We start from the raw sequence: 27,230 nt of genomic DNA, 5'->3' as shown, positions 1-27,230 counted from the left end.
AAAAAAGAAATTAGGAGGCCAAGAGGCAGGTACTGGTGCTAGAAATAATCAAAATAGTCAGTATAGCATAACAGAATCATTTATCATGAGCTTAATTCTCCATGCCTCCTGTCTGGTGTAGCCAATTACAGGCATGCAAAATAAGTCCAAAAATCTACTATTTTCAGATGGCAGATTTATAGATATATATTTAATATCAGGTTTCAGATATTAAGATTTTGTAGGATTTAATTAGTACTTCTGGTTAATTCCAGCTGCTGATTACAATACAAATGTACTGTAGCAATCCCATTTTGTAAAGCACAAAATGGCATGTATTAAACAACGGTAGTATATAAAATATTAAAGTGTACTTTCAGTGTAAAATAATTACTCTACCAATTATTATAATATTTAAAAACTGTATTCAAATAGGTTTCATCCACTTGGGATTTCCTTCTGCAGTTGGCAAGTCAATGACTTGATATAAATGCCTTAGATAAGCATCACAAAATTATGAAAAAATCATCAAGATATTTTTGCTTAAGTTCTTTTAAACAAATTTATTTTACTTTACCCACATTTCCTGTCTATAAATCTACAAGTAAATTAAAATTACATAAAGTATGTGAACATTTTGCTACTTTTTGCTTAACCTATATGCAAACAAACAAACCATAAACAGGGGGCCGCCAGAATTTCCTCACTAAAATTTGAAAAATATATGCATTAAGTAAAATCAAATATACTATACAAAACACAAAAAAAGCCAAACATGCTGTAAGAGTTCACAAATTCAGGCTTCTCTGCCTAAGAACTGAAAGAGGAATTATTATTTAATTTTAGCTGGACAGCCAAAAAACAAGAGCAGTTCGGGAACACCGTTGGTGACCCACATCTAAAATCTAGTTAAAATTTCTGCAGGGAACTGTTGAACACAGAAAGCACTTGAGCAAATACTTGGCAAATATGGAAGCTGAAGATTTGCCCACTGCTTTCAGTGCCCCAGGTCACAGTGGTGTAAACCACGTCCTCACACTGCTGAGGGCTACACTGCCGTGTCTGCGGGCTGCAATCCACCAGAAGCAGGGCCACAGCTCACTGAAAAATACACCTGAGTCATGTGAGTGTCTCAGCTCTGGGGGAAAATTTATCTGCAGAAGCACTTTGGGAAGTCAAGCCCTCAGATGGTCAAGGCACTCAGCACATTTTCACCACGTACTGCTACTGACACAAGGCTGTTGAGCTGCATCAGGGCACAGCCTCTTCAATCCCAGTTTAAAGACCGTCCGTTTAAATACTTTTCTTTTAATGAAATATTTACTGGATGGTAATATGTTAAATTGTAGACTATAGTAATGTCATTAAAAAAAGATATGACAGTACAGTAAATGCCATTAAGTAGTAATAGACTGTTAGCTTACACTTTAGAATTTTTTACTGCTAAGGCTGAGAATTAAATTATATTGGGATGGGGTGCATGCTTTTTAATTTCCTATTTAAATTACAAATATAAAATATTGCATGAAAATTTGTACACATCATGAGAGGGGAGAAACATCACTTGAAACAGACTTTTGTAACAACTCAGATTTTTTAAATAGGAAAAGCTTTATAGAGCTATGTATCCACAACTATTATTAGAAGGACGAAAACAAAGTGTATATAAAAAGGAGGTATTTTATACCATATATGCAGGTACAATAACTTTCAGCATAAGCAATGTAGTATTTTTTATCTACTGCCTCACAGTCACTGACTGTTGTCAAACCACACTTTAACCTAAATCATGCAATCAAAGGGGGATGCATAACCTGTCAGTAGGAGCCCGCAAAGAACACATATATTGAACTCACTTCCTTTTGTTCAAAGCTACATAAAATGAAAAATTAATCAATTATAAACATCAAAGGATGACACAGAAAAAAAGTATTTTAAAATGGATGTAAGTACTGTAACAATTAAGAATCCTCATTAACCCAGAAAATGGAAATATAAATTTAGCGGTGAACTTTTGGAACATTCTGTCCCTAAACATAAATGCAAAGAAAATACTAAAAATAAAGATGAAAGTGCTACCCTTATAAAAATGTTCATCATACAAAAGCACACACACCTGTGATTATTTCAAGCATAATCGGAAAAAACCCCATTATCTTCATTAATATTTCTGCTTTTCTTTCTAAATTAATAATGTTCCTTAAGAAAAAGTAATTCCAAGCATATTTTATGGACTATTATTTATCAAAATGAAGTATTTTCAACTTTCCTCTTTTATTTCAGAGCTGACCTAGTGGGCTGAGAGCTAGAAACGTGAGTTTGGAACCCTTTCTGTTTGACTTGCACAATATAAAAGAAGTTGCTAAATTTTTCTGCAAGTTTCTTTCACAGTGTGCAAAACAGATAATGATAATTATTTACTTTCTGTATCTTCTCAAGCTGATGTTACGAATTATCATAAAACTCTATACAAGGCTATGCATTATTACAGCATTGCTGTGAACAATTCCCACAGTATTTTTGCTTTTGTTTAGGATATCTCTCATCCAAGTCCCCAGCTGAACTTACTCAGGAGTCTAAGGATAAACAGACCACATGGAGATTAAGAGGAAAGGAAAAGCGAGGATTTTACACAATGCAGAAGGCAGAATAATTTTCACTGTGAAAATTATTAGGAAGTCTTGATTGTACTAAGGAAGATTAGACCGTCTTTATTTCAGACTCTTTTTGTGTGTTAGAGATGCTTCACCTTTATGGAGTGTTTTAAAAATAGAAGTCAGTTGTGTATTGCTGGTATATTATCTTCAGTACTAAATATTGTTGAACTATTGAGAAATGAAAGCACTAGAAAACCATAAGACCAAACTTAGTAAAAACAACAAGTTACATAAAAAAAAGAAAAACTTCAGCTGGCTGTGTTCTTCTTTATTAAAGTATGTCATGTATTTTATCTTTGCAAGAGTTTGATGAGTTTTTGCAAGTAAAATTCTGTTTCCTCTATACTTGCTAATAGTCATGAGAATCTGTAGTTTGCACCTTCCCATTAAAAATGTATTGTATTTTTTGAAATTATTCACCCCGCCTTTTATCCAGATCATGTCTTTGAAAGGAGGAAGTAGATAATAAATGGAATAATTCATGATTTCCCATTAAATATGAAACTTTCTTTTGCAGAGTTTAGAAAATGAAGTTCTACATAATGTACAGAAGTTGATTAGAACTTTTTTTAACCTTTTCAAGAAAAACCTTTCACATTACACAAATGCACAGAGAAGTTTCTCTAGGAAAGGCGAATCATTTGCTTCCTACACAGTTCTGTTCTTTAGATCACTGCCTAATTACAGTAAATAATATGCTTATCAGGCCCAAAATTTACAGAGATCATTCATCTGACCAAAAAGGATGTGTGCCTCTAAGTGCTAAAATCTCTTTTTGAAAGTTGTTTAATAAACATTGAATCCTGGTCATGGCAAGCAAGATTGTTAGGAATTATTCAGACAGAAAAAAATACATATTTAAATAATATTGTGAAAGAAATTTAAAATTTATCATCTAGCTCACTAAGTGACTTGTGCCATCTCCCTTTCCACAACCAGCAGGGAGTTTGGGATAGAGTGCCTTAATTTAAAATTTCTTTTACTATGAAAGGATACATTTCTTTTATTCTGATTTACTCTTTTCCATAGTTTTTAGTATCTAAAAGTGAAGAAATATCCCCATACAATGTAAACGAGTTGACACATCATTCCACCATTTCTCAACCAGAGTAATATGAACAGAGAGGGTCACAAGGTGCTTACAGGTCCTATCCAAAGGTTGACAGTAGGAAGAAGAGCAAAATCTTGCTAAGACCTGAACATGAAAGGGAAGGAAGTTTATTTCTTTCTCTGTTTGCTGCTACATCCTTCTTTAGCTGCCTTGAGCTCTCCTCTCTCCCTCTGTCTTCATAGTGTTATACACAGAAGAAATGGAAGCAGCTCAGATCAGTGCATCACTAGAACCAATTACCATGCAACTGAGAACTGAAATACAAAGGAAAAGCAGAATCTGCACCTACACATTATCTGTCTGTGCCTGAAATTGCCTTTTGCAAGCTTTTTAGCAACAGCAGCTGCCCCTCTTCCTTCCTTACCTTAATTCCATACCAATAAGATATTTTTCCTAACTCTTATTCTTGGCAGAGCCCCTTCCCCATCCCTCGAGAGCCTCACTTAATAACACAGGAATGGTCAGATCCACCTTACAACACAAAAGTCCCAAGCCTAAATTAAGCATGTTCAAATTGGGAAGCACCAGTAAAGATTTCAGGTTGGGAAAAAGAAAACATGGCAATATGATGTCAATGAAAAAAGGTCCCAATCGATTTTTTTGAATAAAAGACTTCACAGATCACCTAAGAAGTCACCTCACTAATTTATTTGATAGGGGTGACAGCTACTAAAAAGTATGGATTTATCCAATCCACAATCAGCTTATTTGGGTTCTGCTTCCTTAAAGAACTGGTCCGTCAATGCAAAAGACTAGAATATGAACAAACAGAGAAGCAAATAAATCTGAGCACTGAAACTCTCATGATTTAAATACCTTATAAACACAGGACAACATCAGAAGAAGCCCAGTCTAATAGTAAGGCTTACTAGTCCATCATGGCTATGATGAAAATACAGAATAAAACACCCTTCAGTCTAGGTCTTCTCCTCTCCAAACCCCATTCTTCTCCTTCAGTGGACTCTACAGAGCGTTCTGGCCTCTAAACAGCTGAGGAACTTTCTCCCTCTTTAGCCTTGGAGGACATATGCAGAGGTCGACTGTGTAAGGATGTAGGAATTAAATAATTTATTTCCATGAACTTATCTAACACTTAATCCCTCAAAGATTTCCCCACATACTGACCCTCAAAACAGCAGAAACTTGGGCAGTGGGGAGGGTACTAAATAATTTGCCCCTTTTAATCCTCTGACTGGGAAATGAAAACATAATCTTTCATCAGGTGGCACCAAGAGAAGATTTAAAATGGTTGCCAGGTCACTTCTGTTCTGGACTCGACAGCTTCCTGCAGAACTGCTCCCTCAAGAATAAGAGAATGCAACTCTAAGACTTCTAGCCCATCCTTTTTAAAGCTTTCAAAATTCTATAGTTCTCCACTGTGGGATTCAGTGGTAAATGTACATGTCTACATCTGAGCTGGTCACCCTGAGCTCTCTCTATAAGCAATGGAGAAAAATAGGTGCTTCAAAAGTTACATTTATCTTATTCTAAAACAGTTTTCTGAATCTTAAAAGATGGAGCTCCACTAATTGCATTACTTCATCTTAATTATCTCCATTTATAATATGGGGTGATTGACCTAGTCCTCTGGATCAGTTAAACTTAGGTGAAAATGCCTTTGCTCTTCTGCAGGGAGGGACAAAAAGTTTATGAAAGCAAGGCATTGCTATTATATTCATCAATCATCACTGCTAGAGCAAAAATGTCATGTTCCATTTAGCACTATACAATTTGGAAAGTAGTTTAATGATCGACATTCCCGTATTAGCAGAGATGGCTGACAGCTGCTCTGGGGGTCACAGCCCACTTGCCTTTTTCTGTTCCAGCTAATCTTGAAGTGGACCAGCCACTGGACAATTCTAAGCAGGACAACTCACTACATCTCAAAAACATCTGACAGAATGAGTGTAAGATAATCTTGTCTCCTGCCTGAATAACGTCATCTCGGCATGTGTCTTTACTGACACAAATTTACCAAGGCAAGCTTTCCATAACACACCAATCCACAACTCACGAGACAGAAAACACAAAGACAAATTTTCTGCATATCTAGGTCAGTCTTTACTGTCTCTGTAAAATAAATCAGATGCCATCTGACTACCAGAGTTTTGAGGACAGTACAACTCAATCATCCAATTCAAACGTATTGAGAATACACCTAGTAACATCACTAAGGCAATATGTTTTTGTTACTGCTAAGCAAAGCTGTTCCTCTCGTTAAATAGATTTCAAAGTCTCTCTTTCTAGTCTTTAATTCTTTTTTAATGATATGGTCATCTTTGGACAATTTTCATTTGGATGAAGAAAAGAGAACTGTTACTTGATCTTTCTTACCCTGACAAAAAGATCAGGAAGCAGCAACGACAACATCAAATTCTGGCCCATTCTAGGCTCCAAACTCATTTGAAGACTGAACTCTGGAATCAATCTCTTGATGAAAAATGCTTTACTTCACAGTTCACTGTGAACTTTTTGACTCTTAGTTCGGTCATAAGGAATATTTTTAATTTTTACTGCAATCCGATTTTGAGCCAAGGTGAGTCAAGACTAAGAACAGAAGGTATCAGGGAGAGCACACTAAAGGCCAGTGGAGTCAGCCAACCTCCTCAGAAGCTTACAGAAGCCCAGTTCTGTGGCAAGAAAGCACTCACATTCTGCATTAACAAGAAACTTTACTTTTTTTCCATTTCCACCTTCTTGCACCACATTCGCTTCTTGTTTCAAGTTAAGCTCTTTGAGAAGGAAGCAAAGCAAAATCAATGAAAAAGCAAAGCAATATCCTGTTTTAATATCATTAAAGTAATATCTTTCTTAAGCACTATTTTTTTTCTCCCACTTCTGTCATATCAACCTGGGATAAAAAAATTATTACAAACAAAAAAACCCCTGAAAAACAACTCCACATTTTTTCCACAGGAAAAAAAAAGAGGTTATATCGTGAGCACACTTAATGGAATTCTTCTCTTTTGATGAAGTTTGGAACAAATACTGTACAATACAAGAATAACTGCAACCTTTTTTCCCTTTAACTATGAAGAAACTAGTTTATCTTCATTTTAAAGAATATTATGAAGGGTACAATTTTTAGGGAAGGGCTTTAAAGAATGTGGCTTGTTTCCATAAACGTGATACTACCCAGACATTCCTTAACTTAGAAGATAATAAATTTGTTTTCTGCCTAACATACATATAAAAAAAAGGGTGTATAATATTAAGCAGGAGTATGGTTCCAAGAACTTGTCTTGACAAAATAATCACTGACATATTAAGTTAACAAAAATATAGGTGGCAAAAGAAGAAAATCCAGTCCTTTTGTAAAGAAGTGCAATAATCTACTTCTGGAATGGACACAATAAAAAAAAAAACCCTACACAGCATATCATAAGCCATCTCTCATAATTTTTAAAATGAAAACATCCATTGTCTGCTGAGACATACATACTAGACTTTACACTGATTTCAGTAAGATCATTTACATCACTGCTGTCCTATTATCAAAAGCTAAACTTTCAAGAAGAATTAAATATACAGAACATGAACATAACCTTTTAGAAGAGGTACTTTAAAAATCTCCATAGAAATAAACCAGAATACATATGATATTTCAGTTTAATCTTCTAAGAGGTTTTGATAACTTTGATAACTTTGAAAAACAGCATATTACAAAACTGTAAGGGAACACCCCACTTTGTGTAGGCATTGCAGAACAGATGATAAAATTCTCACTGCATTGTGGATGTCCTTCCTGGTTTCCTCTTCCACGACCTCCAGACTCAGGGTTTGGATATAAAAAGAAAAACCATATAGGACCTTTTGTGTTGGTTTTTTTGTTCATTTGGGTTTTTTAATGGCAGTAAGAGGCTGACCTGATCAAATCAGAGCTGCAAAATGCACTTTGAAGCCCCAAGGCCTTCCTAAACCAGCAGTGACTTCCTGTGTAATCACCACAGAGGGAACACTCCTGTCCCTTGCACGGTGTGTAGAAGCCCACTGGGGTTGAAGACTGAGACAGCTCCCTGGGAAGGCAAGTCAGCCTGAGACAATTGCTGCAGAGTACTGAGCAGAGCAGCCCTGCAGAGCTGCTGTGGGACTAGGGTGACAATGAGTGTACCCAGTTCTCAGCTTGCTCCTTGAGGTCTGACACTTCTTCCCTCCTCACAGAGCAACTACACCACCTTTAATTCAGGGGCCGGGACCTCTGTCAACAAAGTATTTGCTCAGGAAGGAGCTGTTCCTTACAGAACTGAGTAGTCACCTGAGCAATCTTTGTTTTCTCCCCTTTAAGCAGGGAGTATTTACACCAGCTCTGACACCCAGCACCATTAGCATGACTGATCAAAGGTAACTGTCCCAAATCCATCACCTGCCCTGCCAGAGCAGCAATGCAGCACTTCCCACTGCCTCACCTTATGCACTTCCCTGACACTGTGGGGCTGCTCTCTCCCACAGACTGTGACCGTGAGAACAGTCTCTCCTACAGCAACTAAGGAACAAACTGAACTTTGCACACACTAGGATGATGTATTGACAAGTTCCTGCCCAACCCCATCATTGAACTAGTCTTTAGGCTACCGTCTTTGAACCTAGTCTGAGCTCAAAAATAAAAGAAGTGGAGTATGAGCTTGCTGTCCATCAAACCAGATACATTACAATCTTTGTACTCACTGTCAGAACACTTATTAGCTTCATCATGTTGACATTGTAAAAAGAAAAGTGAATTGGACATGTATCCCAAAAGAAGGAAAGGGTGTCTGCTGGCTTAGTGTCGTATGCTATGATTTTAGGACACCACTGAAGTTATGACCTCTAAACTCAAATTTGGTAATTTTCTAGATTTTAGTTTGAAAGTTCCTAGGAAAGGCTTGCAGGCACATTCCTAGGCTAGGAAGTAGAAAAGAAGCATGTTTTGCAAGAAACTAGCTGGTTGAATTTCTGTCTGATTGATAGAAAGTTTTTATGCAGCAAGGGTGATCTTGCAATATTAATTGTTAAGGTGCCTAGAGCCCTTGTATATGCATCCTTTTATTATTTAAATATTGGAATAAATAAATCAGCTCACTTAAGCAACCAGCAATCCAGATTTTTTAGAATTCTTTCATTAATTTTGATGGTGCTGAACCCCAGATCTGTTAAAAGACTGCAGAAGAATAACTCAGTCACGGTCTCTCGTAACTTCTAAATGTAAATACCTCAGCTGAAAGATATCAAAAGTTATCTAGATTTCTTTCATTCACTGGTTTTTTAAATAACTAATGGGGTATTAAATGCTTCACCACAGAAGTCAGCACTTGGGCTTGGCTAAATAGTAGTTCAAAATGACAAGAACGTGTATGTTGCTATACTCAGCTTCCACCCCAAAGGAGATATTTCACAAAGGCTCAGAAAAAAAGTAGAAGACAAAACAAAAAGGCAGCACAAGTTTAAATATAATTACTGACATAATCTTAACAATAATGTTACAAATGTGATATAATTGGTAAATACCCAAATTAGTAAACCCAAGGAGATATTTAAACGCTTTGATATATTTAACATCAGGAGAAATGAACCATCATTATTTAATACCAACTTCAATTTTTTAAATGCCAAGTTCAACTAAAAAGGGTAGGGCCTAGGGAACTTTAAATTTAAATGATTATGATGACTAGAAACAAAGGAAACAATAAACTTATGGATGTTAAAATGCCTCGAAAAAGCCAACTTACGCTGCAGCTTCTTGTTTTGACAACCCTTTGATATTCTTCGCCAAATAATCATCTATGCCATCTTTGTCTTTGATCAAATGAATCCTAAATTTAAAGGAAAAAAATTAAAAGAAACACTGTAAGGTGCTAACATAGACTCCTGCAGCATGTATAATATATTATCATTGCCAAGTAGAGCTAAATACTGAAATATTGACAAAGTAATATATCAGACATTCTATAAACACATACAAATATCTTTTTAATTTTTTGGTCTGTAGCTATTTCAAATCTTTATTTCTAAAAGAAAACAGAGATGGTATTAGCTTTAAAGGATCTGGTTATCTGATATTTCAGTCTGAACTAGAAGAAACTGTGTATTAGCTAAATCAATAAAAATTGATTAAGCTATCCATATTTAAACTGCTTCCTAAAACCAGAAGCATTACATTTTTGCATTATCAGTATGGACCAGGGTGGTCCAATCTATTTCATATTTAACTTTTTCAAAATTAAAAAAAAAAAAAGAAAACAAATCAACAAAAAAATTCCCAAATCCAATTCAAAATGTTTTCCTTGGTGCAATGCAATCTTTTAATACTGCTCTTGACTTTCCACAGTTTGAGCAGCATATTGCAAAAGGTGGTCCACTAAGGGGGTGATCCAAAAGGCATTAAAATAAAGAGCAAATTTCAGGATGCATGGATCTAATTTGAATATTTGAACTGTGCATCGTTTCCCCTTTCACTTCAGCCATCATCACTTTGCATCTCCACTCAGACACACAAGAGATGCCTTCAAAGGATAATATGCACTTACTGACCATAAAGTGTATTTAAATAGAATCAGAAATCCTGACTGTAGAGGATATTATATTTATAAAAGCAATGTGAATTTATTTTTATTCTTCTGTAAAAGAGCATGAAGATTGTCTGGTTAATCACTCAGAGATAAAAGAAATTCAACATTAGTGTTCCACATAAATCTATTACTTTCCTCTTTCCTTGTCTGTATTTACACTGCTGTCTTTCATTACAGTGATGAGAGTAAATTCTTTTCATAATGTTAGCTAATATAAGCATCACACTTCTTATTGCTCTGAGAATACCAAAGACACCTCATGAAGTTCATTTAAATGAAAACAAAATAGCTAAGCAAAGCAGAGATATTTTGACATATCTGTATTTAAAACAATGTAACAGTGAAAACTTCCGTCACAAACAGTTCATTTAAATCTGTTCCAGAATTTGCTACTGCTGAGAGGCACCAGCAGAGGCTTGTGCTTCCAGGCTGCACATAACACAGTCCAGATGAGCTCTGCTCATCTTGCTACATGTACACCTTAGGGATATTGCCATAAAAATTCAGTTATCATCAATACCAAAAACATAAGCAGTATCAAAATTTTAACACCAAAATAGCCACGATTTAGAGAGATATGTAATGTTTGGATCATGAAGATAAGGTAATTATTGTTTATTTTAAACGGATGTAAAATATATTTCAAGATACTATAAGTTTGTATGAGGTAACTGAAAAATTGAAAACCAATATTTCTGGGCAAATAAATATGAAATATCAACACAATAAAAGCCCTGGGTGACCTTTGTACTTTAAGGTTGCAAAAATGAGATTTCTTCACATCAGTAGCACGGGAGAGAACACATCAGATATTTGGTGGGGTGGAAGTCCAAACCCCCAAACTGAAACAGTCAACTACAAGAGGCAATTTCTAAGCATCACTATCACCTTGGTGCAAATTTATCTGCACCACAGTTAAAAACCACCTCAAACTGGAACAAAGGAAAGCCTGCTGCCTTGACATTGTCTTCACAAAGGTATTTTAACTAAAAAAATTCATGGGAAAAGCCCTCAGAAGCATATACAATTTAAAATGTCACCTGCCTTATAGCCAAGGTATAAATTTCTGACTTCTTATTGGTTACGCCCTCAAGCTGAAAGACAACTACAGCCAAGGGGAAAAAACCATAAGCAAAAACTTGCAACCTAATTACTGTTTACATCAGTTCTGCAAGAACCTGTTTTGGATTGATGCAACTACAAACACGGTCACCCATCATAAAGAATTGAACTTACTGAAATTAATAAATACTTATCTCATCCTGGCTGTTATTATCAGTGATGTTAATGTAACAATAACACAGAAAAGGCAGGCAGATGATACATAAGAAAAAACACACTAGAAAATTCCATCATTATTTAAAATGGCTTGTTATATGCAATGAGAATTAAAACCAATACAATTAATTTATGTGAAGAATTCAGACTGTGAATTGGAATGGACATTGTTTTTTCACAGAGAATTGAGGTGAGGATACCACTGGCTAAAAGGCATTCTTTCTTTTCTTCCACAGGTTGTCACTTGCTTTTTCCAAGCTGTTTTAGCCTTAGTTCTCCAGTGTTTCCATAATGACTCACTATATTTCATAAATAGTGCATTTAAAAAGTCCACTTCACCTGTAAATTTGCTCCTATTTAATTTTAAATCACTCACTTATAAAGACAAATATATTTTAATCCAGCGGGCACCTATCCCAGAATTAACATTTTCACCATGTCTTCCTATAACTGTTTCTGTTATCAGTCTCCACAGGAAAAAGATAGATACCGGTGTTTTTTCTAAAATTAAATTTAATGATAAATACATCTGTTTTTTAATCAAATAACGGAACGGAGTCGCATAAAGGACCAAACTAATTCTCACACAATTTTCTATCCCCACTGCCTATGCTGTTAACTCAGACTCCAGCTTCCTCAAAATCTCTTACAAAACAAACTTACAGAGCTTGTCTTGTTCTCATCACTAGGCACCTACAGCATGGTCTAGGCCATTACAGAATCAGACATTTCTTTTATGCAAACAGGCACAACCTCAGTAGGATTCCCACAGAAGGATCTCCTTGAACAAGCCTCCTGCCTCCCTCTGGAATGAGTTCTCCAGCACTGCAGTTACTGGAAGAAGTGATGGCTGTAGAACACAGCTCCAGCCATAAAAGATTTAAAAAAAAAATAAACAGTAAGACATGTCCTTACTCTATCAGTGAGTGAGAGGACACGTCTCAGTTTGAGCCCCTCGGAAAGACTGGGCACAAGGATAGGATGTTTATGGATCCTTACTGCTTTTAGACATGGACATGCAGCTGCTTTATCTGAGATGTCCCAGAACTTTTAGCCAAAGGCTAAGGGGAATGCTAGGATCAGGGGGAAAAAAAAAAAGGAAAAAAAAAAGAGGAAGGAGAAAATAACCATAATTCTTTCTGAAATGGAGGCAATTCCAGGAAAAAGAGCAGAGGAGAAACTGAGAGACCAGTACTCACTGAGGGGGACAAAAAAGGGGAAATGAGTGCAATGGAACAGGAAGACACACAGGAATGTGCAAGAAGAAGATGGACTGTATTATGCCACTGCTGCTAATTCTCTCAGCTATTAAGCACAGTATAACGTTTTTCAAGCCAGCCTTATTAATTATATTTTGAGAGATGCAAAACTGTACACGAATGAAACAAAAGAATCTTGGGGTTTTTCATTGAAATAAGTACATTTTTAATGACCTACATTTGTATCAGTGCTAAATGAAAATAACTTTCTGTGGCTTTTAAAGGGCTTTTGAAGAATTAGGACGAAATACCTACCTTAAACAGAACACGTTTTTTATTTTTATATTTTTTTTTTTTTTAATTCTGAAACTTTCCTAAGAGAGAATTTCCTTGCCTCTGATTTTTGTAGTTTTAAATATTGCAGAAAAGCAAACAGAATTCGTCACCTCGGCACAGCTGATTGAAGCTATTCACAGTGAAAATGCTGCTTTGAAAGAAAAGAGGTACATACCTTGCAAAGTCTAATGGGGGGCAAACAGGCTGCTTTACGAACCGGGGATGCTCCCCTGGGCTTTGTAGGATCGCTTGAGGCAACACATTCATTTTAACTGAAACAAACAAACAAAACCAACATTAGTTGAAACAACGTCTTCAAGGCAGACAAGCAATGCAGTTTCTCATCCTTCTCGTGCTGCTTCCCGGTCCACTGTTTTATTTCCAGTGGACTACATGTCAAACACACCTCCAGTTCCACACAAATCTCCTCAGCGTTGCTTCAGTAGGATACAACAGATAGGAATGGTCATGATCTAACTTTCAATGGTTTTCTCTCCTTCACTGAGGTGCTTTTGATTTGCACAGGGACAGCTGATTCAGGAACCATACTTGCATGGGATTCCCTGTGCTTCCTCAAGCTATCTAGGTCCAAGTATTAACAATATTTCAGATTAATACACAAGGTGAGCAAATGATGGAACATACAGTGTGCAATGCAACGACAGGCACTGTATTAATGTTCAAAATACTACATAATCATAAGAGTAACAGTCTTTTGAAGAAAGAATGTAAGCAATGCTATACTTACAACACAGGATTTTACTTAAAACAAAAGCCCAAAGCCCCACAGTTATGTAGAATCGTCTAGCTTGTCATCTTGAAGTACATAAATGCTAATAGGACTTTTTTGTCATATGGAGCTACTGTATTTTTTCCCCAAGTATTCAGTCTACACTTCCTACCATTAAAGTTTCAGCTGCCAGTTCCTTCATTTTGCATGTCTGTGATCTGAGGACGTTAGCAGCAGGAGCACCCTTACTTTTAAATTTGGTTTAATGTAGGTATTGCATGCCCTGCTGGTAGGCCTGAAGGCACAAACTTTTAATAGGGATGGAAAAACAGAATATAATAAGAAGGGGGGGAAAAATTTAACTATTTGCTACATTTAGTGAAACAAAACTTATTTTATGGGAAATAGTTATTAGATATGAATCAATTTGTTACTGAATGATCAGCATCAGACTAGCAGATATTTTATATTAGCCTTTCTGGGATCAAAAGCCATTTCACTGATGCAGTATTTTTCTGCAGTTATAATGAAGTAATTTTTTAAATTGTGTTACTTAGAATTGAATAACAAAGACAATTATAGGTTGAAAAGATGACAGGATAGGATATTTCTCTTAAGTCATTCTTTTTGGACCTAGTATAATGATAACATTTGTTACAGAAAGAATATTATTTATAAATAATCTAATCTGCAATCAGAGACAGAATATTTTACAGAAGTGCATCATGGAAAATAAAAAATCAATAGAATAAAAACATATGGGTCATTCATCACTAAAAAAGATTACACTTCTTACAGAAAATGACAGGTTTGTGTACAGGAACTATATAGAAAGGAAAACCCCTTTTTGGGAAGATGCTATTCAGTGAGAAATAGTAATTAAACTTTGGAACAACAATAATGAAGCCCAGAGAAGATGCAAAGCTTTTTTACAAGCCTCTTTGTTTTGAGGTATTAAGTGAGAAAAAGAAAACATACATGCCTTAATGGCAGCTGATGAAGCCAGCAAGTCAGGGGGGCTGGCTGGCTGCAGCCATGGGGCAGGAAAGGCAGGGGGAAGCAGCTGAGAGGAGACCCCGGTAGAGCCACTATAACCATGAAAAGCTATTAATGGGGAGCTGTACTCTTTGGCCTGTCACAGGCTCCAGGCTGCACCCCCAGGGCACCTGGCTGGAGCAGACAACATCTCCTTGCTGGCTCACGCGCTCCAGGTTCCCACCCCACGGAAATCAAGTCTCTGGGAAAACGGACTGTCTAGCACACAGGTCTCACACAAACATCAGGCACAAATGCAGACATTTTACTTAGTTACATTACTGCCTCACGAGGATGAAATCTACTGCCCTGACTCCTATTTCAAACTCAAAGCTTGGGAAAGAAAAAAAACACCCTGCGCAATAACAACGCCAATTTAACTCTTACTTTAGAGGTGGGAGGTTGCTTTCAGAGTGATATGGAGGGTGCATTTCCCTAATTTCCAAGGTAACTGTGATTCTTACAGGTAAATTACAACCAGAGACACAAGGCAGAAGGCATCAGCAACACAATCTACAGTCATGTAGATTTTCGTCGCTGACTGCTAACCCTTTTACATCTTACTCCTTTATTATAAAGCCCAAGCCACATCTCATTTACTTAATCAAACACCCACGGAATTCACGGAAGACAAGGCAGTGCAGTTTGTTCCTGAAGAAGTGCTCTGTTTAACCACATGATGGAGGGAATCTCCCCACGGGCTGGAATCGCTCCAAGGTGTACTGAAGCTGAAGGAAAAACGCCAGCTGACTGGAGCTGTGCCTTTCCTGGCACCTTTCAGTAAACCTGTTGGACACCTCTCAGCCCTTCCCACACATTTTTTTCCGAGGCGTGCTCAGACCTGACTGGAGGCCGAAGGTTTCCCAGGGCTGGAAGCAGCCGAGGAGTGGCTACACGCAGCCGTCTTTGCGGGCACCTTCCAAGATAAAAGGACGTCAGAGCGTCCTTTATTACTGAAAGTAATAAAGTAAATTGATTAAAAAATTTTTTTCTTGAAACCTATAGCCAGCGTGATGGATGTTATTTGTTCCTAGTAAGCTGGACGAGGCCACGGCCCCAACGTGCCCCGTCCGTCTGGCTCCGGGAATGCAGCCGCCCTCCGCCGGGGACGCTCCAGCTTCTCCCTTCCCCTGCGATCCGGCCCCGTACGACACACACCCTCACCCTTGGCTCCGGCACTGCCTCGGCCTCTTTACAAATAAAATATAAACCACATTAGCCGGCGTGCCCCGGGGAACGGACCTGGGCTCATGGCGCGGCGGCAGGACGAGCTCCCCGCGGCGCCTCAGGGCGGCCCGGGACGCCGCGGCCTCGCCATGGCGACGCTGGGGGGAGGGCGGCGCTGGGGGCCGAGCCTCCGGGAGGCCGGAGGGAGGAACCGGCCCGGTGATCCCCTCAGGGCAGGGGCGGTGGGACCGGGAGCCCCGAAGTACGCTTTATCCCAAGGAAAATATGGGAGCTGGGAGAAATCGGCACGGCTCGAGAGCTTGGTGTGCTTTCTGGGAGCTCAGTTGGAATGAGTTGTCTCAAAAGGGAGCATCCCTCAAGGCTGAGCGAGTTTCTGCAGTTGGCAAGCAGAGAGCCAGGCCAATATTGTACTGATACCTAAGGAAGTGTGGGCAGTGTCATAGATGACACATGGACACCTGCAGACAGCAGGCTTTCTTCTTTCACAGAATGGGTCGGGCTGGAAGGGATCGCAGTGGGTCAATCTGGTCCAAGCTCCCTGCTCCAGCAGGGTCCTCCCAGAGCACATGGCACAGGATTGTGTCCAGATGGTTCACGAGTATCTCCAGTGAGGGAGACTCCACAATGTCTCTGGGCAATCTGTTCCAGTTCTTGGTCACCCACACAGTAAAGAAGTTCTTCCTCATATTCAGGTGGAACTTCCTGTGCATCAGTTTCTGCCCGTTGCCTCTCATCCTATTGTTTGGCACCACGGAGAAGACCCTGGATCCATCCTCTCGGCAGCCTCTCTTCAGATACATATATGCATTGATGGTCTCTCTGTTGCCTCTTCTCAAGGCTGAACAGGCCCAACTCCTTCAGCCTCTCCTTGTAAAAAAGATGCTCCAGTTCTTTAATCATCTTTGTTGCCCTCTGTCCTTTCAGGACCTCTGATCCTCTCCAACATCCTTCAGGACTTCTGAGTAGGGGGAAAGAGCAAGTAGAAGAAATACTAGACTGAATATCTGAGTAAGTGACATGACCTGAAGATGTTTGGTTTGTGGAAAACATTGTCACTTTCTGTTGATGAGAGCCTGCTGCTTAATTAAATGTCCAAAAGGAGCTGTTCTTCTAAGTGACTGGTCTCCTTGGAGTCAAGGGGCTGGCCAGAGGTGGAAATATTGAGAAGGAACCAACGAGCTTTTGCTAAGTGCAAATCAAAACTATAAGAGAACACAAAGAGCAGAGATTTTTCAGTAACTTCTCTTTTCATGTTGGAAACTTGACACCAACAGAAGAACCACTTTTTAACACAGATTTGACCTAGTTTTTATTGCTAAAACTGTTTGGAAAACAAAAATGTCAAAATCAATTGTTATTATCTATTTTGGAAGGATCAAGTGGACAGAAAGCACTTCAAAAGTGGCATTACCTTTTCTGAGTTGATGGCAATTGGAAGCAAAGGATCTTGAATGTTTATGGGTCAGTGTTCTAATGGATAAGTCAGAAGCTGACAGGGTACTTAGCTGATATCAAATCACACTAGAGAGCAGCATGACCTATGCCTTACCCACCTACAACATACAGGGAAAGCACTGCTGTACCGAGTGAATTTCAATCTGAGTGACATATGCTGAAGGTCTCATGCTGCCAGTGTTAAAATGTACTTGGAATTTCAAAATATTTAAAATGTCATTTTCCTGACTCAAAAGGTGTTGCATCCAACACCGAGGAATTCTAGATTAGACCTAATCTTGTCAGATGAAAAGGAATTGATCACAGAACTAAAAATTAGCCATAGCTTAGGTGTAACTGATAATGATTTGATCACATTTTTAATGTGCAAACAGAATCAAGTCCAAACCAATAATATATATACTTAATCCTTCGAAAGGGCTAATTTTATAAAGGTGAATACTACTATAAGATACTTCTACTGGGAGAAAGAATTTAATCTGAAGTGGGAGAATGAGAATTGGAAACGGTTTAAGGATGTTAGTGCAGATACTCACATAGCCATAATTCCACAATTAAGGAATACATTTGCTGAAAATCCAGAGTAGTTTACAAGGCAAACATCTGTGAAACAAGAAAGAATGGGGTATCATACATGTACACTGAAAGCTAGGAATTGTAGAAAATTACTGTGGGAAGTAAAAGGTTATGAGGGAAATATACATATGGTCAACAGAATTAGAATGAGAAAAATGGAAGCTTCTTGCAAATAGAACACAGAAAATGGATCTGAATAGTAAGAAGACCCTATTAAGGAATGAAGTTGACAGCTTTAACCATAATTAGTGACAAACTTTGAATGTTAAATATATACATATTCCTTCTGTGCATTTGGGAAGATGGCAGCTGCTGTAATTATGTTGTATGGTATTGAAGAGTTGTTTTCTGTTCAAATGATAATGTAGGAGGATGGTTCAACTTCAGTTACTGAAAGAAAACTGGCATTAGGGAGTTTGGAATGAATATGTCATGAAGTTGGATGCATCATCAATATTCCTATTCAGAAGTTTTTTGGACACTAAGACTTTTTTAAGGAGGATAAAGCTAGTATTATTCTAATACCTTAAAAGATTAAATGGGATAATAGTAGTTTGCCAATGTTTACCAATGTGACATTGGTCACAGGCAAAATGCAGAATAGCCAATATAAAACTCAGTTAACAAATAATTTAAAAGAAGACAGGTAATTCTAACTAGCATGGGTTTCTGCTAAAAAAACTCTATATCCTAGCAGAAAAGTAGAGCCTGGCAAACAGACTTTGTTTTCTTAATGAGGCTGCAGGTTTCGCTTGTTGATGTAATTTAATCAGATTTCAGTAAGGCATTCAACTTATCATTTGGCTTTTTGGAAGAAACACTGCAACAACACAGTTATTTGTATCCTGTACATAAACTTACAAAGAAAACTTGTAATAACTGAAAAGATAAACCAGTAGATTTAAAATTACTGGTAATATTCTGGAATGATATCTGAAATACTTCACAAGCAGACATTTACACCATGGCTACATTTTCTGTGTTAAACATATATAATTCATTTGACTTGGAAGCAAAGTAAGATTTTTTTTTTATGGAGATGTGTTCAAAGGATCCTGCATGCCAAACAATATGTAACTTAGAGAGAACACTCTTTAGCAAAGAATCAAAGGCATTCTACATCTATATAGTAATATGAAGAGGCAGTAGCCTTTCTGTGGTTAAGGATGAAACCAACTCCTATTACAATGCTGTGTTGTAACATCAGTATAATTGGCCTAGAAATGTTTGGCCAGCAAGTCCTGAAGGGAAAGGCTTTCTGTGCATGGAAAAAGAAATTCAATTGCTAGCACTTTTTATTCCTATAATTAGAGGAGCTTCTCTTCCAATTCTGTAAGCAGTGATAATGTCCAAGGAAGGGTAATATTTTATAGCAGATACATTTTGCAAAAACTATGTGAAGAATTAATTTGTTTGAGTAAAATTGACTCTCAGACATTGGGATATTCAAAAATGTAACTTAAAGAGGCAAAAAGTGCAATGTATTGATCATTTTGAGTAGCTGGTACCCTTAGGAAATGTGTTTGTGCACATTTGGTTATGTGAGAAAAAAATTGCTAAATAAATTGCTTAAATATGGCAATGCCCAAAACTTACCAGAACATATCTGGATATTCTTCAATACTGAATACTTGAACATTGCTCTTAAAAAAAGAAAGTGTTTTGACTCCTGCCCAGCTGTCCATCTTTGGTCCTTGGTAGTTTTGATTTTCCTATAACTTGTTAACATATCCACTGCAGAAAAAACCCTAAAACTAAACTGTCCCCACTCCTCCACTTTAAAGGGGAGGAAAGAGAGAGAGGCTTGATGAAAATTAAAGTGCTCATGGAGAAAAATATGAAAGGGAAAAAAAAAAGCAGATAAGGTCAAAATGTTAAAAATACAAACCCAAGGAACTGAAGGGTGGCAACACTGAGCATGCCACCAGGCAGCCATCAGTGTACAAAGAGGTACAAACTGCACAAAAAAATACAAAAGCTGTGTGCAGCAGGTGTGAAGATATGACAGGCTGGTGGAACAGAAATAATCCCTGAACTTGCCAGGATTTCTTTAGTCAAGTTCCCTCCTCCACCACACCCAGTGTCAAAAGGAACTGAGTGAGAAGATTCTGCAACTCTCTGAGACCCTGGATGCCATACTAAGGTAGATACTGATTTGGCATGAACTTTAATCAAAAGTTGACTGTGGCACAATGGTTGTTTTTCATGGGAAATACACAAAAACTAAGAAAACCAGAGAATTTATGAAGACAGACCCTGTAAGGTTTGCAGTCAATACTTCTAAAGTCAATTTTCAATGTTTTGTGTGATGTTTCTTTAAAGCCAAATAATAGGAAATCTGTCATCTCATAAAACAGATTATCTTTCCATAAAATGACACATTTTTTCCTATGCATCTTTTCCTTATACATGTGACAGGCAAACAGCATTTCTAACGTTCTAATGTTCCTATGGTAGTGAAAGGTACTCACTGTTCCAAGTAATTATCATGGGCCAGGTACCACCAGAAGTGGTTTTCTCTCTCACACACACAAGACACTTCCCCAGGTACATTATAATGTTTTTCTTGCAGAGCAGATTCTTCAAAACCATATTTATGTACCTTACTCATATTCACTCTGCACATAATACGCTTTGGACTTCTGAGATGAGCCTGTGGATTTTGTGGATCAGCATGGAGCCCACTTCTTGCCATGTGTGGATCAGCTGCTTTGTTGGTAGGTACTGGTGATGCTGCAAAACTTGCTGGTCAGCTACCAGCACGAAACTAGGACTTGAAGAAGGAAGGGGAGTAAGAACAGAGCTCTCACAAATAGGGGTTCTGGTGCAAGTAATAATTAGCCAAGGAAGGCTGTACCAGGCAAGATCTGGTACTGCTCTTTTTTATAGCTGAATAGAGAAGTTACTTTTCCCACAAGAGTAATCTCTTTAACTTTCAGAGGCAGTTGGAATACACAACTAAGTTGGAGGACTTGCCTCTGATTTTTTTCTTAACAGAAAATGCATATTTTGATCTGAATAACCAGTATCATACTGACTAAAGATTTCAACTGTTTTTCTAATGCAGCACTTGCAACCTCTTTAACCAACTTCAGCAGTGTCTCTACATCATGTATCTCCTTTTTCAGCTTTCTGTTTGAGTGACAAGACAGAGACAGCAGTGCTGATGAAGATCAAACAAACTTACAGTATGAAAATTACTATAAGGATCCCTAGTCTTGCTATTCATGATATACATGTTATGCATCGATATACTAGATCATTGTCAAGTTCCATTGACGGCATAACTGGATTCAGGGTAACCTAACACATCTCAGAAGTGTCTAAATCAGTATTTCCTTAGCCTGAGAAACGTGTACAGCACATGCAAATGTGGCATTGTACAAAGGTTTTATTGGCATTTGCTTGAGAGCACATAATAAACTTACTCATGAATGATGGAGTTGCAAGTAGTGCTGCTTTCCAACACTCATGCTCTTAAGTCTGTTATATTATGCCATTGTAGGCCCTATATTCTATGTGCATTACAAAAAAACTGCCCCAGCATGCATTTTACCCCCACTCCCTTTCCCACTTCCCTCTATGATAAACCGAAATTTATCCCATCAATATCTCCTCCTGGTTCTGTGGTAATGTTTACTTATTTCAGGCATTAGTACTCACAGATTTATAGGTCTGCATCAGATAGATTTTCACCTACTGAAACATTTGTAACATTGTCAACTTACTTGTTTTGCCTTCTTTTGAAAGCTGTCTAGAAAGATTTATATAAAAAGTTAATCAAACTACATCACTGACTCAGCCCATCAGTACAACTTTTTCATCACCATAACAATATCTCTGTGACATCTAGCTTATCATCCTGAATTATGGGGGAAAGGATAAACAACCCATTAAGAAATTAAAGTCCCACAAAGGTGCAGTTTGATAAAGGATAAAAAAAACCCACAGGGTATGTATAATAAAATCTCTCTCCCCTGAAGAGTGATTGTTATCTTTCTTTCATGAGCGTCAAAGACCTGGAGCTTCTCAGTGCCTCAGGCAAGTGAGTTTGAAGGTCTCCTTCATGATTGAATGGGAAATTGTAATCAGAATTAGGTTATGACTGTTTATCCTATAGAGCATTTAAAAAAAAGGTTTTATATGTAGAACTGATATTAGTAACTGTTAGAAAAAGCCACTGTAATCACATTTAGAAAACTTTGCTGTGTTTTCTGTATGCAGTGTGTCATTGTCTGTTTATTCTGGTGTATGTTGGGTCATCTAATACATTCATTTGTATAGTCTTCATTCTGTAATAAATGTAAGCCTGTGTGAAAGCACAGTGACATACAGATAAAGATGTCTTTACAACCCCAAGAGAAATAAGTTATTCTTAAATAAGTTTTCATTTCCTGAGACAAAATATGCCGCCAATATCCTTACTGTACAGCAATTAGTTATGCCTTTCCTTATCCTAATAGAAGACAACAGTATTTACAGCCTTGCAGATTCCTCTGAGTGACTTTCATGATGCTGTACATGGCATGACTTGTGGCTGAATGAGAATGTAACTAAATCAAAGGAGGTGCAATCAAAATGATTTACTTTAGTGACGACAATAAAATTATCCTGTACAGTTCTCTTTCTTGTATGAGAGATTATGCTTAAATTAGTGAAAAAAATAATTTGAGTTGATAAGAAAGACTACCAGCAAGAGGTGCTCACATTAAGCTGGCTGATTAATAATTTTTTTCCCCAGTAAGTTGAAACTCTAAAGTTTTGCACTTGGTCTCTGAATATCGTTTATTCTGACTTGCTATTGTCATTATTGTTTTCTAGTTCTGGTCACACCTGTTGATTGCCTTTCATCTAGAACTGATGCAGACAAGCAACTACATGTTATTTACAGGTCACATTTTGATGATGGAGCCTGTGTGCACTACTGCAGCGTAAATGATAAATAACAATATGTTAGCTGCATAGAATAGATGTCTTTTGAGGTCAGGAGATCTTAAATTCTCTTTCTAGATGGCTTCTGGAACACTGTCAGTGAGAGTCAGCATTGCCTTTGGCCTGTTCTCTGTAGCCTATGATTTATATAACGTATTCAGGGAGAGTACCCAGCTGGGAGAAGCTCAGCTACATTTTAAATGCTTACCTATTGAGGTTCATAGCTTAAAGTAGCAGGAGTGAAAAAGGCATGGAAAGGTCATGTCTAGGAAAATAATGTGTTGTTGTTGTTGCATAGTCCTATGACAACATTTAGCTGTGTCATGCCAGAGATGGTTCAATCCTTTGGCTTCAGTGTGTCAGGTGATTAATGGATGCTTATGCTCTACTGTGTAAACTCTTTTCTATCCATAAGGCTAAGAAATGTTGCTCTTGTTTTTGGTATAGTAGATGCTTAAATTGAATTTTGGAGATTTTAGGGATGAAAAGCACTTTGTAAGCTATACACTTCCATATTAAGTACTTCTAGGTACTTACCTCCAAAGTGAACTTAAAATTATGCATTGTGATAAACCTGTGCATTATTCTACTGTAATTTTGTCATAGTGCCCTTACCAAATTAATTTGTGGAAGTTTCTGATACAATAGGTTGTTGTTATCAACCAGCCACAAAAGTGATACTGAAATTCTAATGGAGGCCATTTTAACATTCCCTATAAGTGACATGAATATAGGCTTCATTTATTAATTGTAGCTGATTAGCCACAAGGCAAACATTTAATTAAACCTTGGGAGACAATAACATTGCACATAAATTATCCATTTAAGAGCACATAGGTCTTTATATTTCATTAAAAATTGTTTAGCCAATAACCACACATCTTAAGCTCAATCTGTGTTTGCACAGATTTGAAGTAAAAAAATTCCCTAGTGCATTACTGTTTTTTTTCAGACATTTAATTCTTGATGTGTTTTGATTTATATTTACTTACCACTTGTTCATGCTCTTTTCCTGATTAGTGAGACTGCCACTCAAATCATGGATTGACAATTGATTTAAAAAGTCTTACCAAATTATTTGATTTTAAAAAGATTTCAAAATAGTCTAAAAGGTATGTTTAGAGCTCATGGCATTCAGAAAAGCAAAAATCCAAAAAAATATGATGTTATATTGCTATATATTGAAGGCTTCTGTTCTGAATTATTTTTGTCCAAGGCAGCTATTTTCTGTTCTATTACCAAGATTTATTTTTTTCCTACAAGAATACATCCTTACTGTTTTATATGTTTTTCTGAACACTGGCATTATGTTAAATGTGTGTTTAGATGCAAGCAGCAAGATGGCTGCTTAAGAAAATGTTACATGAGTCTTAAATCCAATTAGCTATAAAAGCCCCCCTACCTTCCATGAGTTTGAACAGATCATTATCTCCTCTGTGAAGTAACTTTAAAAAGTGAGAACACCCTTAAAACACTTGTGGACAGCCATAAGCTTTGTGGGCAGGTTATTTCTCTTCAGCATATGTTTTCTACCCATACATTTTCTGAATAATGTAGACTGAGGCACAGAAATCTGACAAATAGGTGAGAAAAATAAAAACCTGGTAAACAGAAAAATGGCTTTGATAATGCAGTGCACTGATTCACATTTCATATGATTTAAAAACTTAGAGCTCAACCTCAAAGTTATAAGAACATGATACTAAATTCTCTTTCACTATCCTGTGGTACTGTATAAGGAGCATAGGGAAGCCTAGGAAGACTTTCCTTCAGTGTATTTATATTTATGGAAAAAAATTACAGAAGTATCAAACAAATTTTTGTCTCAGATATTGCAAATATTTTCTGAAAATAAGTCAGAGGAGATTCATATAAATGTTAATGCCAGTTCATATGCATGCCACCCTCTTTACCTGGCTTTTGTCTGTGTAGACAATACTCACAGAGCAGGGATCTTGCCTCTCTGTTTTCAAAGTATCTTATGTTTTAGAGTACTGGGAAAACAGTTACTGCTTGATTGTGAGATGAAAGCACTTCTGAAAATCAGTCTGGTGAGGTATTACCAACACTTTGCAAATAATTACTGCTACTACTAAGACATTAAAACCAGACAAGTTGCTCTTTCTTATAATAGAATTATTTTTTAAAAAATTGCCGAATTTAAGTACCACCACAAAGGGACCCAATATGATTAAACCTCTTAGGTGAGAGGGGCTCTTTAATATCCCAAGCTAGCCTCTTTCCCTTCAAGTTTAGAGATAGACTGTGTGACTTATTTCCTAACCTTTTCTATTTTTCCCTTTTCCCATTTTATTTTTGGTTAGGAAAGCAGAGGAGAAAAGACCTAGAAATCAATTATCAAATAAAAGCAAGCAGACGAAAAAAGCACACCAAAACCCAAAAGCTGAAATACAGTAGATTTGCACAACTGCCTGTGAAGTTAAATGTAGGTTACTACATTCATGTACAAAGATATTTAGATGGCAAATGGAAACTCACTGCTGTGAAGCACATCACATTCATATATAATTGAAGCACCCGAGAGTAAAATACTGAGGCACAATAGGTGACAACTGATAAAAACAAGAGAAGAAGTATAAAACAGGATACAAAACTCTGGGGAGTACAGAGAATATCTAACACAGGCTGAAGAATCTACAATAACTGTATCTAAATTACCAGATAATACAAAAATAATAACTGAACTGATAAAGCCAGAGAATTCAGTGAAGTACTGCTGTTGGAATGATACATTCCTGGAAACAGAAACTTTTGCCTGACTTTCTACACTAGCATGCAATCTCGCTGCCAGATGTCCAGAACAGGGAAGCAGGAGTTTCCCAGCAAAAGCCACTCTCCCTGTGTCCCTGGCAGAACAGCTTCACTCATTCTTTATGGATCTGCCTCAAATCCAAGTGTTCACAGATGGCAGTGACATTTATTGTCCCTCAGTCTGCAGGGATGTCTAGGTTAATTAACTCAAGTTAATATTGGTCCACTCTAGCCTTACCCTTTTTCTGCTTGCTTATCAAGTTTCACTCTTTGCAAATCACAGTTTAGGGCCACAAATCCTTAAAAAGATGCATTGCTATGCTAAGAGCTGAACTTGGATTTACGTGCAGTTGCAGTAGGCTTTGACGTAAATGTCTTTGCCTTGTGGTGGCCACATGACCAAAATTGTTGAGTCACATTCTTTTCTAAATGTGAAACAGAAGTTTGTGTCAGACAGTTTCTTATGATTTAGGCTTTGTGAGACCACACTGTTTATTCAAAACAGATGTTCTTGGCATTCTTCTGTGGACAAACTTCACACTATTGTAATTGTAGTAGATATACAAATAGCATTTTTACACCAGTATCCTCAGGTGCAGAGAATTCAGGCATATTGTCTACCTTTCCTGACCATCATTTCCCACAGATTTACAGGTGCTCTGAATTTTCAATCTCTCAACTCCAGAAAGAATAGAGGATGATGCTAAGGGCTGCTTTTCTTGGGACTTGACTATGAATTCAAAACCTTCATAATAATTCACTACCTTTGTGTTATAGCAACATCAGTCTTCAGCTTTGTCTTAAATGTTGCCAGATATGTGTTCTTTCAGGATGATTAATGATAATTTGTTTGAACAATGTTGTTTAAACACTTTGAGCTAAGTACATAGTATCTCTGTCTAGAAACAAGCTGAACCAAAACTGTAGTTTAGCAATTTGGCTCAGCTGGGAGATAGATTATGGCACTGTTTAAGATAATACTTGAGGTTTACTGCAAGAAAGATTGGAAGCTAATATTTATAATAAAGTTGCATATTATCTCCTCCTGGATGATACTCTGTAATGTCAGCACCCATCTGTCTTTGGTCTTAGATTTGTTGAGAGGAATTTCTGGTCTCCAAAACCCAGTATAGAGGATTCATCCAGGATGTACCTGTGTCTCTGTTCACTGAAGGCCAGTAATAGCTGGTAAAGCCATAGGACGACAACCCAAAAAACGGAGCATCCCATTGCTGAGGACACAATGGAAAGAGCTAGCTAGGGCTGATCAGTCTGAGAGGGGAAAGGGTTCAGATTGCATGTTTGGAACTGGCAGCAGAATGAATGCATTGCTAAACCAAGGAGGAAGAGAAAAATGGCTTGGGAGAGTGGCATTGGATAACAGTTTGGAAATCAACAAAATTCCTCCTATCTGGTTTGCAGAACCAGCCTTTTCTG

At 37.4% G+C, this 27,230-nt stretch overlaps 1 protein-coding gene across 9 annotated transcripts in view; it reads right to left on the bottom strand.

The window, feature by feature from the left end:
- The window catches only part of TTC29 (tetratricopeptide repeat domain 29), a 380,444-nt gene that overhangs the window by 109,350 nt on the left and 243,864 nt on the right, over positions 1 to 27,230 (bottom strand). For 2 of the 9 annotated variants that reach the window (XM_051790953.1, XM_051790955.1), the window contains exons 5-6: positions 13,281 to 13,377; positions 9,453 to 9,536 (exon numbers count right to left, since the gene is read on the bottom strand). In XM_051790953.1, the coding sequence (XP_051646913.1) occupies positions 9,453 to 9,536; positions 13,281 to 13,372 (176 nt within the window). In that variant the 5' untranslated portion in view covers positions 13,373 to 13,377. Of the gene's footprint in view, positions 1 to 9,452; positions 9,537 to 13,280; positions 13,378 to 15,257; positions 15,315 to 16,028; positions 16,438 to 16,475; positions 18,013 to 27,230 lie in introns of those variants that run through there. The other 7 variants (XM_051790959.1, XM_051790951.1, XM_051790950.1 and 4 more) reach the window with 7 other exon arrangements.

This window comes from Manacus candei, unplaced genomic scaffold (assembly GCF_025592945.1).
Source record: "Manacus candei isolate 608988 ecotype Guabito, Panama unplaced genomic scaffold, ASM2559294v1 h1tg000028l, whole genome shotgun sequence".
Taxonomy (NCBI): Eukaryota; Metazoa; Chordata; class Aves; order Passeriformes; family Pipridae; genus Manacus; species Manacus candei.
This window is presented reverse-complemented; position numbering and strand designations above follow the sequence as displayed.